Genomic DNA, 13,299 nt, shown 5'->3' with positions numbered 1-13,299 from the left:
GACTTATACTCCGGTGCGACTTATAGTCCGAAAAATACGGTAAATGTACAGTTATCAAGCATTCACACCAGGAAATTAGAAATGACTTCTGGAAATTGTTGATTGCATACAAGCAGCAGTCATGACTGAAGTCCCAGGCTTTTCTTTTATTATTTTATTATACATAACTCTTTTGCTTCAAGATGATAGGTAAAAGCTCGGATGTCAGAGTGACATTAAACCTCCACTCAGATCATTATTTGATTTATTTTTAAAGTGTTTCCAGTGGTCTTTAAATTATGATTATTTTAGCCCAAATCTAAAACTTGTGTTGTTTTCTAGGACATTCAGAGTTCAAAAGAGAAAGTTGTAGGCGGACCATGCACTCAGATAAAAATAGTTTTTATTCATTCTTGTTTAATGATGGTAGGCATATATATACAAAGAAAATTAAGCTCCAAATAGCATTTCTGAATAATTCTTTTTTCAAATTGTTCAGAATCAGGAGCAGGTGAGAGAATGTCATTTAAATAAGATTGTTTTTGTGACGTAGAAAACACGCAGGTTGAGGCATACGCTTCCAGTTCCATTCTGACTAATAGATCCATGAATGTCTTTGTTTTCCTCGTCTGAGCTGGAATCTGGTTCAGAACTGGATGACTCTGACATTGCTCGCCATTTTTGCTTCACCGCTAGTGTTAGGTTGGGGGTGTGATGGACGGTAAGCTAGTGGGAGAGCCTGTAAACAGAAAGCTCTCAGCACCAAGGAGGGGAGGGGTGGTGGACTTATTTATGAACGTTTTTCTGTTCCATCAGATTCTGGATTTTTTAAAACCTTTGAATTTTCATGGAATATTTTTTCCATTGAATTTCTGTTCCTTTGAAATGTCTCAAAATTTAAAACAATTGAATTTTTAAGATAGAAAAATAAATATTTTTCAGAGTATAACATGTTGCTGTTTGAAAATCATGGTTTAAAAATAATTCAGAGAGAAAATTCAAAGGTTTAAAAATTTCACAGTTGATGGAACAAAGACTTCCATAGACTTACTCCACATAAATGCTTCAGCCCAAACTCAGAGGGGTATTTCTACTGAACTCCTGCCGCTCTACAGAAACTATGTCTTAGAAAACAACTTTTTTTTTTTTTTGGCTAAAATTGGTAAAATCACTATGAAAAGACCAGTGGGAACTCTTACAATAAATCAATAGATGATCAGAGAGGGGGGACTTTAATGTCACTCTGACATCCTAGTTTTTATCTTGAATCACAAAAGTAATTTATTACCACCAGAAAACCCGTGAAGGTCCTCATGACCTTAATTCTGATGACAGATCCTGTTTGAAAAGTGAGAAGTCACCCTAACTTTATGCCATCAATGTGATGAAGCTCAAAACAAATATTTAACCGGCTCTAATTTCTGTTGTTTGTACCAGATTATTCATAATAATTTCATGCCCTTAATGTAATTTTAAAATAAACTAACGTCTGGCCAGAGCTTTTTCCTGGCTTCCCTCCTCTCCGCCTCAGTTGACTTCTCACCTGACAGGAAGATTAACGTGTTAGGTTTGTGAGCGCGGGTTTGAAGCGGCGTGCTCGGCGGCTGTCAGTCTCTCTGAAAGTGGCTGCGATGAAGTGTTCAGTGTCAGGATGAATGTGACACCGTGCGGCTGACTATTAACACATCCTGGTGAAAAACGCTCTCTCTCTCAGTGCCAAATCACCGCTGCCATCTTGATGTATATTTAGGCATCCAAATGAGCTAATTAACATACAAATCAAAACATTTAATTCATGAAAAACATTAGATGTCCTCATTTGCATGCCCTCTTTTTCCGTTTATAAATGTATTTTTACATTTCCATATTTCTTTGAGCCTTCATTTTTCCTCCTCACTCCTCCATCTTTCCTTTCCTCTTTATTCCTTTTATCCGCCTCCTTTTTTATTTTTTTTTAATTGCTTTTCCACATTCTGATCCCAATGTTCCTCCGTTTTTTTTTCTTTTTTTCTTTCAAAGGTCTGAAGATTCAGGACTGGTCACCCACAAAGGGAACCTCCCGGTGCGGTCCCTGGTGCTGGGTGATGTCCAGAGGCCGGGCTCAGAGGCAGCCTACAGAGTGGGACCTCTCCGTTGCCGTGGCGACGGTAAATCAATCCTTCCATACCGTTTTTTTATGGTTAAGAAACACAGAGATCTTTAACTAAAGGAATAAAAGACTTGATGCAGATTTCCATTTATGTTTCTTAACTTGAATGTTTGTTTCTCATTAAATGGATCAGAAGCTCATTTATAGAAGGATGAAGAGTTGTCTGCTTTCAATTACAGCCTTGACTGATTGCAATTACAGCTTCTCCACGCCTAATCTTTACCTCGAGATGGAGAATTACATACGTGGGAGTGATTAATCAAGGAGGATGACTTGGCAGAAACCACAACTGTGTACAAGCTCATTACTCTCCTCAGATGATGTTCTTGTTGTTGTTTACCATGTCTTTTCTACTTCAACTTTGTTTCAAAGAAAACTTCTGGAACGCGGCGTTCTTCGACAAGGAGACGTCGTACCTTCACTTCCCCACCTTTCACGGAGAGCTGAGCGCCGACATCTCCTTTCTCTTTAAAACCACGGCCTCCTCCGGGGTGTTCCTGGAAAACCTGGGCATCAAAGACTTCATCCGCATCGAGCTGAGCTGTGAGTACAGTAAGAGCCGCAGGCTGAAGATTTAAAGCGGATTAGGGTGGAGGTGTCGGATTATAACGCTGAAGTTTTAATCTGCAAAGCCCAAGGATGCACAGTTAATGTGTATTAAGACTAACCCGCCAGGAAAAACTTGGTCTTTTTGATGAAACTCTGGCGTCCCGACCTCTATCCAGTAAATTCAGATTTAGTCTGACATTTGTTACAGAACTGTATTGTTCTAAGTTTCTAATCAAACACGTCAAAATTAAACACAGACTTGTGTGTTGCTGTGTTTGTTCTTCAGCAATAAAAAAAAATGTTAAAATGGAATGAAAAAATATGTACTAACTCCAAGACTTGTGGATAATATTCTGCCTGAAGAGGCAATAGGATTTATTCTGTATAAAGTCTGTTCATTTACAACCTGGAGGAAAAATAACAGTATTTGATAAAAACATCAACAGTCAAAGATGGTGGTAGCACCATTATGATCTGAGTTTTCCTTTATGCAACGGTCACAAATACAATTGGCACCTCACGATGGGGAGGCATCGGCAGAGCCTTCAAGATTTCATGCCACCGCCCATTATTTCGGTGAATTGTTGGCGTGGTCATGAATGCAGATACTGGCGGTCGGGCGGCAGTTAGGCGGTAGTCAGACAGCAGTCAGACGGCAGTCAGGCAGCAGGCTGCAGCTAGGCGGTAGTCAGGCAGCAGTCAGATGGCAGTCAGGCATCAGTCAGATGAAAATCTGGCAGAAGTCTGACGGCAGTTAGGTGGCAGTCATGCGGCAGTCATGCGGCAGTCAGACGGCAGTCAGGCAGCAGGCTGCAGCTAGGCGGTAGTCAGGCAGCAGTCAGGCAGCAGTCAGGCGGAGATGACAGTGTTATGAAATCAGGCGACAGCTGGGTGGCCGCAGGGCAGTTCGCCGGCTGCACAGGGTGCTCTTCGTGCCACCTTATTGCAACCAGAAGTTCCAGTTTTAAGATCAAAATTTCCTACATTGTAAACTTCATAATTTGCAAGTAAAAATATTAAAATTTTGCTTTCAAAATTTTTTGCTTTTGCAACACAAATGTTTTCAGATGTCTCTCACTGCGCTTTCTCTACCTTTAATTTTGTGTTCATTAGTTTAAGTTTAGTGTAGTAATTGTGCCACCAAAAATATTTTGAAAGTTTTTGAAATCAAATAATTAGTTTTTCTTTTAAAAATTATGAAGTCTTATTCGTGAGTCGTTACATTTTGTTTGCCATTTAGGAAATGTTGCTCTTAAAACTATGACTTTTGTTCGCGGTGGCATAAAAATCCCTCCATATAGAGAGCACTGTAGGAGTGTATCAGTATTTATTACTGACAACAACGCAGAAAAACAAGTGCAGCGAAAAACAAACAGGTGGAGAATCTGATCGTTCTCCTCTTGAACTTTATTATATTATTCTCATTTGCATGAAGACATTATTTAATTGTTTTTTTTTTACCCTTCTTGGACTAATGTGAGACAGCAAGTCATCAAACTGGTCATGGAAGTACCGCTGAAAGCGCCGGCATTCAAAGGCAACTCCTGCACTAGATCCTCATCGTGAGAAAAAGACACTGAATGATCTCATGACATGGAGACGTTCTTAGAGAAGCACTTCAAAATAAACAAACCTGATCTCTCAACATCATCTGCCATGCATTGAAAACGAGATATACAGTCATTGCTTCCATGCATCAATATGTCAACATTTTTTGTCAGAAGCTTCTATCACAGACAGGAGTGTCAAGTTTAGGGACACACTTTTGGACAAGCGTCAAGCAGAGAACTTTGTTGAAAATAGAGGTAGGAAACACAAATCTGACACTTGAATCGCATTTGGTGTGTACACGGCTTTACGAAGTTGTTCAATAGCCAACTCCAGTGCGACTTAGATGATTTTTTTTCTTTTTTATTATGCTTTTTTTTAGGTTTCTGCGACTTACATTCTTATAGTCTAAAAAATACATTACTTGAGTTTAGCTGCGAGGCAATAATCCAACCCAACTGTGAAGTGGACAGATGCTTCACCTCTAAATGGTTAAACAAAGCCTGAAGTTGTACCATATTGACAAAGTTTGCTCAACCCAGCTGAACAGTGTTCTGGAAATGGGCAATTGGATGAAACAGAGTAAAGTGGGAGTTCAGGACAGAAGGTGAGGGCTTGATCCAAACGCACCAGCACCACTAAACACATTCAAAGAGGAATTAAAAGGTCCTGAAGTGACCTGTTGGCTCAGAATCTGTTCTTTAAGGCTAGAGAAAAGTGGTGGCATGACCTAAAAAAGCCCACTTAACGCTCCACACCCCTTCAGTGCGGCTGATTTAAAACATTTTTGACTTTGTGAACCTTGTTTTGTTCAATGAGGCAAAGTAATGCTGAAGCATAGCAGAGCTGGGACCAGAGCCCAAGCCCTGAAAAACAGCTGCAAACCATTATACTTCCCCCTCCTGAGCTCTTAGTTGGCTCTGAGCAGTGCTCCATCACCACCAAACCCACATTCTATAGCTTATTAGTAAAAGGCAGAAACACTCTAATGAAGATGTTTTTATTCCATGTAAATGGTAATAAGCATACTACACCACACAATGGGGCAAAGAAAAGTACATTTTAAAACTACTAGGCTAATTTTACAAATTGAGTTTAAGATTGGCAATTCTATTGTTATGTTCGTTTTTCTTTAGAGTAGGATGTGAAGAGACTCCTCCACACCCTGAGACGGGGATGTCTCTACAAGCCTGCGTCCTGTGGGAAATCATTGTGTGGATGCTTGTTTCTGCTCTGAACACCGCCGCCGCCGCTGCTGCTCTGTTGCCTCGGATGAAGCACTACAGCTGAGTGCACGATTGCTAAACCAAGTTACTTCGGGAAGCCGTTTCATCTTTTTCTGCTATCACTATACTTTCTCTGCTGTAAACAGGAAGAACGAGCGTTTGGTTCAGGCTCCTGCTTGGCGGTGTAAAACACGTGTCACCTGGTAGATCTGGATGAAGGGACTGTGTGCGCTGTGGGGAAGATTTGTCTGCCAGTTAAAATAATGCAGCAACCTTTACAACAAATGTCTCATGTAGAGCTACAGGAATATGTGCAAAACCTTTGACAGATACACAAAGACGAGGAAGTTGTATTAAAAGCAGTGACTGCCATATCTGCTCGAGAAGGAGTGATTCATTAAACCTTTAAAGACCAACTCCAATGAAAATTGAGTTTTTAGCATGTTCTTGAAGCATTTTTCTCATAATTGAGGAAACATATTAAAGAATTTCAGATTAAAACTGCCTTTCTTTGTATCTCTTTTTACAAATGGCTTTTGATCAGAAGCAAAGGAAATCTTGGGTTTGTGATCTGTCATGGGCGGGTCAAAGTCTCCTTTCTCCGCTCCAATTCTGATGGATCTTTTTGTAAATAGATCCATTCATGTCTTTATCTCCCTCATCTGAGCTGCCATCTCGCTCAAAATTGTGCGGCTGGATATCTCTGATATCACTCGCTGTTCTTCTTTTGTTTTTTTCTTGCTATGCTATTGTTAGATTGGACTTGTGAGGTGCTATAAGCTAGCAAGACAGATGCTATGTCCAAATTCCCAGCCTACTCCCTAACTACTAAAAAACGATATAGTGCGGGACTATCTAGTGCCCTGGATTTTGAAAACTGTCTGAAAACCTCATTGGTGGTGAGAATAAGCTCATAATAAATGTCAAAAATGTGCAGTTTTGTTCACCGAACAGACTCCAACTCTGTGCCTTGTGGGTTTTCCCTCAGCCTCCACTCAGGTTGTTTTCTCGTTCGATGTTGGGAATGGCCCGCTGGATGTTTCGGTCAACTCCAGCATCCCCCTGAACGACAACCGGTGGCATCGGGTTCGAGCCGAACGCAACGTCAAAGAGGCCTCGCTTCGACTGGATGAACTTCCTGTGGTTGTGCAGAAGGCGCCGGCTGACGGACACTTCCACCTACAGCTCAACAGCCAGCTGTTCATAGGTGAGCGGTCTGAACTTCTTCACTCTGCGGTACTGCCCTTCATTTCTCTCTCCTCCACATCTCCTCTCTTTTACCTTGACATGTGTCTAATATAGCAGCTTTATTGTCTTGTACATTACCTCCTTCGCTCTCCGGGGAACTTCAGTTCAGGTTAATGCTTCTCTGTTCTCTGAATTCTGCAGCATCCTCGCTGGATTTTAGGCTTTTATTTAGCTGTTCTTTGGTCCCTGCAGAGGAACTTTACCTTTCACATACATTGACATCAGTTGTCACAATGAAACGCTTCACTGTACAGAGCTATTTGTGGTACCTGAAGGATTTACTGTGCAGTAGTTCACCTTCATGGTATTCTGTTATTCTGTTCTCATTTGTGTCTGTGTAGTCTGCAGGTTACAGCCTTGTTTTTGAGTTTTAGATTACTACTTTCATGTATAACCTTTCTTACTCATTTACTGTTTAAAATCTTTGCTGTCTGTCTTATTTCCTCCTTGCATTTCCTTTTAAAGTTTGATGCCTTATCGCGAGCCCGATGTTATCTTGTGCTCATTTCTAACTAAGTTGTTTAAGGTTTAAGTTAAATTATTCTGGAATAATATTCCTGCCTTTTTATTATTCATAATTGTGTTAAAAAGTTACGATTTTAAAGTTTAAAAAATTGGTATTCTGCTGGCTTTTTGGAATATTGTGGCATTTACTAAGATTTTTTTGGCTATTTTGGAGGTTTGCTAATATATCAGCTACATGCTAGCTGTTTCGGCTAATTTAGGCTTTTTAAAGCTTTTTTAGGCTATTTTGAAGTTTATCAATTCTTAGCTTCATGCTAGCTGTTTTGACAAACCTAAGTTTTTTTCGTTTGGTTATTAGGCTAATTTGGCATTTATCTAACATTTTAGCTGGCTGTCAGCTTCAGTGATTTCAGCTATCATCTTCAGTGATTTCAGCTGTCAGCTTCAGTGATTTCAGCTATCATCTTCAGTGATTTCAGCTATCAGCTTCAGTGATTTCAGCTATCATCTTCAGTGATTTCAGCTATCATCTTCAGTGATTTCAGCTATCAGCTTCAGTGATTTCAGCTATCATCTTCAGTGATTTCAGCCATCAGCTTCAGTGATTTCAGCTGTCAGCTTCAGTGATTTCAGCTATCATCTTCAGTGATTTCAGCTATCATCTTCAGTGATTTCAGCTATCATCTTCAGTGATTTCAGCCATCAGCTTCAGTGATTTCAACTATTAGCTCCAGCGTTTTCAACTATTAGCTCCAGCGTTTTCAACTATTAGCTCCAGCGTTTTCAACTATTAGCTCCAGCGTTTTCAACTGTCAGCTTCAGTGATTTCAACTATCAGCTTCAGTGATTTCAACTATTAGCTCCAGCGTTTTCAACTGTTAGCTCCAGCATTTTCAGCTGTCAGCTTCCGTGTTTTTAGCTATCGATTTCAGCATCTTCAGCGGCCAAATTCATCATCCAGCATTCACACTAGCATTATCACAGGTAATGTTATATATCTAGTCCATAATTATGTTAAAAAGTTACATTTTTTAAGTTTTAAAAATTATTTTTGAAGTGTTCAATAAATGTTTATGGTCAGCCCTCACTTAAGGTGTGTTTTGGATTCTGGCCCTTTGTGTGATTGAGTTTGACACACATGTCCTAAATCCTAAATCAGGTGCAGTGGAATTGTGCACAGTTGAAGTTGAATGTATATTGATGAGAAAACAATACACCTGAACAGAGGAAATGTGTTGTGAAGAATGGGAGTCAGTGTCAGAAAAGCATTGATTAGCATCTTCCAACCACAAAACTCTTTGTTCTTTATAAAAGAACAGCAGTCCTGCTCTGGGAATGCTTTGAAAAGAAATCATCCCTTTTAATTACCCAGAAACACATGTCATGCATCCACACAAACAAAAGCAGCATGGACCAGCAGCACTGATGCTTCTCTCTCAGGTTCATGTTGTGTTGCCTTTTATTTTGTCATCAGGCCAGAAGGTTCACATGTGAGCACTAATTGTTGTTGAGTCCTGTAAATGCCAACAATATGCAAAAAGAAAAAGGACTCTCAGAGTCACCATGTGGAAACATTTATTTTGAGGTAGTGCTAATGGACCACCATCATCATGAGTCTACTCAGAGACAATGTGATGCTTTTAGGGGAAAAAACATGTGTTTTAATGATATGGGCAGAAAAATAACATTTGTGGATTAGTGGCAGGCTGCATTGTCTTTTTTAACCCCGCTTGTGTCCTTTCTGTGTGGAGTTTGCATCCCCCCCCGTGAAAGCATGTGTTCTCCAGGAAATCTGGCTTCCTAGTGTCTCCACATTGTCTCTAAGTGTGGATGTGTGTGAGTGGCCCTGGGACAGGCTGATGGTGGCCTGTTCAGGGTGTGCCCCACCTTCACCCAACAGTAGCTGGGTTGGGTCCAGAAAGGTTGATTCAGGATGATGGACGGATGAAAATTAGTAGCATGCAGTTGGACGTAAAAGCAAAAAGTCAAATTGATTTGGGTTGAAAATCGTCATTTACATTGATTTCTGTTATTACAGCACTAAAGGACGCACCGTCGATATATGAGGCTCAGCAATCTAAAAGGTGCATTAAGCCAGAGAAGAGTCAGAGATAAAGTATGCCTGTCTGTCAATCAGACTTTATTCAGAAGAACTGTATTTATACAGCACTTTTTACAGGTAAATACCAAAAAGTGCTTTAAAAGGCAAAATAAAAAGGCAGTAGAAATTTGATAAAAATAGATAAATAAACATCATAAGTTAAGTATAATAAAAGTTAAATCAAGTAAACAGCAGTCAGAAGAAAAAGTTATCTAAAAGCCCATCTGAATATTAATCCCAGTGTCTTGTTTAACTGTATTCACAGTAACTCTAGAATACAAAACCCTTTAGACACGTTAGAGGGGTTAGCCGCGTTAGCATAATCACAATATCTGTTACTCCCAACTTTACTTGCAACACTTAAAAAAGACAGTGTCAACCACCTAAAACAAACATTTCCGTGACTACGCTAACTAACAACCTTGCTAGTAACACGCAAAGAACAGACTGATATCACTAAAACAAACGTCACTGTGGCTATGACAGAATTCCTTCCCTACTCACTATACAGTGTACTATATGGTACATTTTGTAGTACTGTCCAAATCCACATTTTCAAAATCGAGTGCACTAAAAATGTTTCCAGAATTCTCAAAAAACCATAGTGTGTTCATGCTCTCTATGACTATGTCCGAATTCCCTCCAGGATATATATAATGTCCTGGATTTTAAATGCAACTGGGACACTATGCTCACTCCTTTTTTTTCTAAACAACAGGTATGACGTCATCGATTTCTCAAAGGGATAATCGAATCAAAGCAAAATTTTTATGACGTCTATTTATGAATCTACTGTGTTCTGATGATGTAAAATGTTGGTGCTTTTTTTCACAAAATTGTTTTAACTGCAATGCATTGTGGTCTGTATTTGCTAATGAAGTGAGCATCAATGCACATTAGTTTCCACAAAGACTTGTGGGATATTTCTAGTGCACTCTATTTTGGAATTGTAGGTTCAGACAGCACTAGAGAATGGCAAACTGGCACTATGTAGTGCACTATATAGTGAGTAGTGAAAGAATTCGGACATAACCCAGATATGGTAATATACTGAACAGTAAAAAAAAACAAGTACTTAAATGTATTTTTAATAAATCATAGACATTTTCATGATCAAAACACAGTGGATTCACAAGTAGTTGTAGTTAAATGCTTGAATCAATTAAGTTTTCACCCCATGAAATTGTGACGTCATATTCGCCATTTTAAACGAAAAAAAAACAAAACAAATGTAGTGAGCGTGGTGTTCAATTTGCTTTCAAATCCAGGGAATTAGATCATCTTGCACTATATAGTTTTTGAGTGGTTAGGAATTAGGGGTAGAATTTGGACATAACTCGGCCTATAACTATGCTAACTCTCAACCTTGTTAGTAACACGTTAAGAACACACAGTCCACCTCTACCACATGTTAGCTGCGTTAGAAGCATTAGCCGCGTTAGCCTATTCACAAAATCTGTAACTCCCAACCTTGTTTGAAAGGTGTAGAAAACACGGTAAGTCTTTACGACCCGAGGATCTCCACATCTTCTCATTCAGTTATCTGGTCTGGTATTCCCTGAACAAAGTGCTGAGCAGCTCTTGGCCTGATGCCACCAGATGCTCAGCACTATTGAGTCTGGAAGTGCTGAAGCAGAGGTCTCAAACCACAGGGCAATAATCACTTTCTATAAATAAACATGCAGACACACACAACAGTGTTAAAACACATGTTTTGTTCTGATTTCTCCCAGAGACTGCCTTTGTAGACTTCAAAGATCCCAAGTTCTCAACCTCAGACAGGCGTGTAATTGACCACCTATAACTTTCATCAATACCGGTGCCTTGTTTACGCCAGCGTCTTTGGTTTATGTTATTTTCTAATTTAATGATCTGTGCAAACACTGGATCTGTCTGCAGATCTGTCAAGAAAAGAAATTAAAAAGAAAATCAATTTTTATATCTTCAAGTTAGATCCGCTTATAAATATTTTGTCAAGTAAAGACACTAATTAGATTGGACAAACGCAGGGATGCTGGTGGCAGAAGACGGATAGTCAAGATAAATATTGACTTATGAATCTTTATAGAGTATAAGCAAGTCTCTGAGCTCTGGATGAAGCAACTTGATGTTTTTCTAATCTCCAAAATTGAAAATAAAGTTTTGTTGTGTGAACAATCAATAATTATTAACAATAAACCAACTTTTTTCTCAGCGTGTGGTAATTGCAAATGAAGCGGCTCATGAATGTTGACACACTGTGCTGCTGAGTCTAATGACCACCAAATTATACTGTACAGTGTGCAGTATAGTGCAAACATTTACTGATGTTTATTCTTATGGAATAAACATCAGTAGAATAACTCACTAATGTGTTAGAAACAAGGTTAAGTATCAACCATATAATTTGGGATTATATTTGAAAAATGCATGTACAGGATTTCAATCTTCCAGTTAATAAACTTGAGTTTTGGAAACAGAATCTTCCACTGCCGTAGGAAGCAGGTAATAATTCCCCAAGGTAAATTAATAATGACTATGACCCTCTCATGAAAACTTCTGCTTCCCCGTTAGGCAAATGGGTGTTGACATGTTGTCAGCATCTATTACCGCAGCATGCCCAGCTCCTCTACCGGTCAGAGGAGCCTGCTTCAACTCGAATGACTCTGACTGGTCATGAAGTTCCATTTTTTATTTTTTTTATTCCCTCCATGGTGACTCCAGAGTCAGCTGTTCTTTATGTCTGTTGAGGTTTCAGACTCTGACTTTATGACTAAAACAAATTTAAAAAAAGAGACTTATTTTGTGGTCTTAATAGTAAAGAAAAACAAGTCCTTAAGTTGGATTTATCCTTAAGTCTACATGTGTTAAAGGCTGTCAAAACTACGGTGGCCCTGAAGTTCAAATCACCTCTACGAATGACTTAAACCAAATACATTTAAAGGTTCACAACAGTTAAAACAGCAAAACAAAAAATGAAACAACAGCATTAGATTTTGTAAAATTAAACAAAATTGTGTGAGTTTCATCCAATACTTACGGTAGCAGGACTGAGAACGCTGGAAAATCTCCACCAGACTCCACGGAGCTTCTTGATGTGACCACGGAAATGTGAACGGCGGCTCATTTGACCGCAGTTGGAAAGGATTGTAAATCAATGAAAGAGCATTTTGATGTTAGCTTTGATTATTTTATCAAGAACTCTGAGAAACCAATGATTGAATGTATTGATCACAGTCAATAAACATTGGAGAATTAGCTAAAAGAGTCTTTGGTGAACTGGAAGGAGAAAGAATCAGGATTTTGGAGGAAGTTCTGTCCATGAAGATCTTCACTTCCTCGTCCAGCTGACATCTGGATCAGAACCATACGGCTGGACATCACCCAGATTGATGGATGTTTTTATGTAGCAGCGGTGAAGATTTATGCTAGTGCAGGGGTCTCAAACTCGCGGATGATGATTTGCGGCCCGCGTCTTCATATGAAAGATTACTGTTAGTGCGGCTCGCAAGGCTGATATGAATGACAGTTGCTGTGTGCCGAGCTGAATGAACCAATCACAGTGAGGTATATGGCTCTGGAGGCGGGACATCGGCGGTCTGTCCAGTACCTCCTCACTCATTCATTCCTCCAATCAGCTGAGGGGAGGAGGAGCCACGAAGCACCGAACGTGATTTGTGTGACAAATTCTCGTGCCCCGCGCGGGGAATTTGCTGCTGTCGCCGCGCCGCGTGTCGAAGGCGCTACCAGCTCCGTCTGTGGATGTCTCTCTCAGAATGAATGAGAGTCACATATGATGTCGAGGAATACGTTTTTTTTGACGTGCTTGCTGTTCCTAACCAGAACCCCACGAGCTCCGAGCCACAGACCTGTAGCTCGCCCCGCGCGGCGATCAGCTGCTCCCGGCTGTCAATCATGTGATCCTGAGCTTGGCTCGCGCCTGCGTGCGCGTGTCTGTGACTTTTAAGGTTCACACACCGACTGGCGCGCATTCCAGTCCATGTAAACGCGAGTAGAAGTCCGATATTCTGCTATGCGCGTTTGAATAGAACCCC

General features: G+C 40.0%; 1 protein-coding gene across 6 annotated transcripts in view; it reads left to right on the top strand.

Moving 5' to 3' along the window:
• The window catches only part of LOC112152542 (contactin-associated protein-like 4), a 203,688-nt gene that overhangs the window by 156,315 nt on the left and 34,074 nt on the right, over window positions 1-13,299 (top strand). For all 6 annotated transcript variants that reach the window (XM_024282204.2, XM_024282196.2, XM_024282211.2 and 3 more), the window contains 3 exons: window positions 1,999-2,126; window positions 2,501-2,671; window positions 6,440-6,658. In XM_024282204.2, coding sequence (XP_024137972.1) covers window positions 1,999-2,126; window positions 2,501-2,671; window positions 6,440-6,658 — 518 coding nt within the window. The remainder of the gene's footprint in view (window positions 1-1,998; window positions 2,127-2,500; window positions 2,672-6,439; window positions 6,659-13,299) is intronic.

Source organism: Oryzias melastigma, linkage group LG17 (assembly GCF_002922805.2).
Source record: "Oryzias melastigma strain HK-1 linkage group LG17, ASM292280v2, whole genome shotgun sequence".
Taxonomy (NCBI): domain Eukaryota; kingdom Metazoa; phylum Chordata; class Actinopteri; order Beloniformes; family Adrianichthyidae; genus Oryzias; species Oryzias melastigma.
This window is presented reverse-complemented; position numbering and strand designations above follow the sequence as displayed.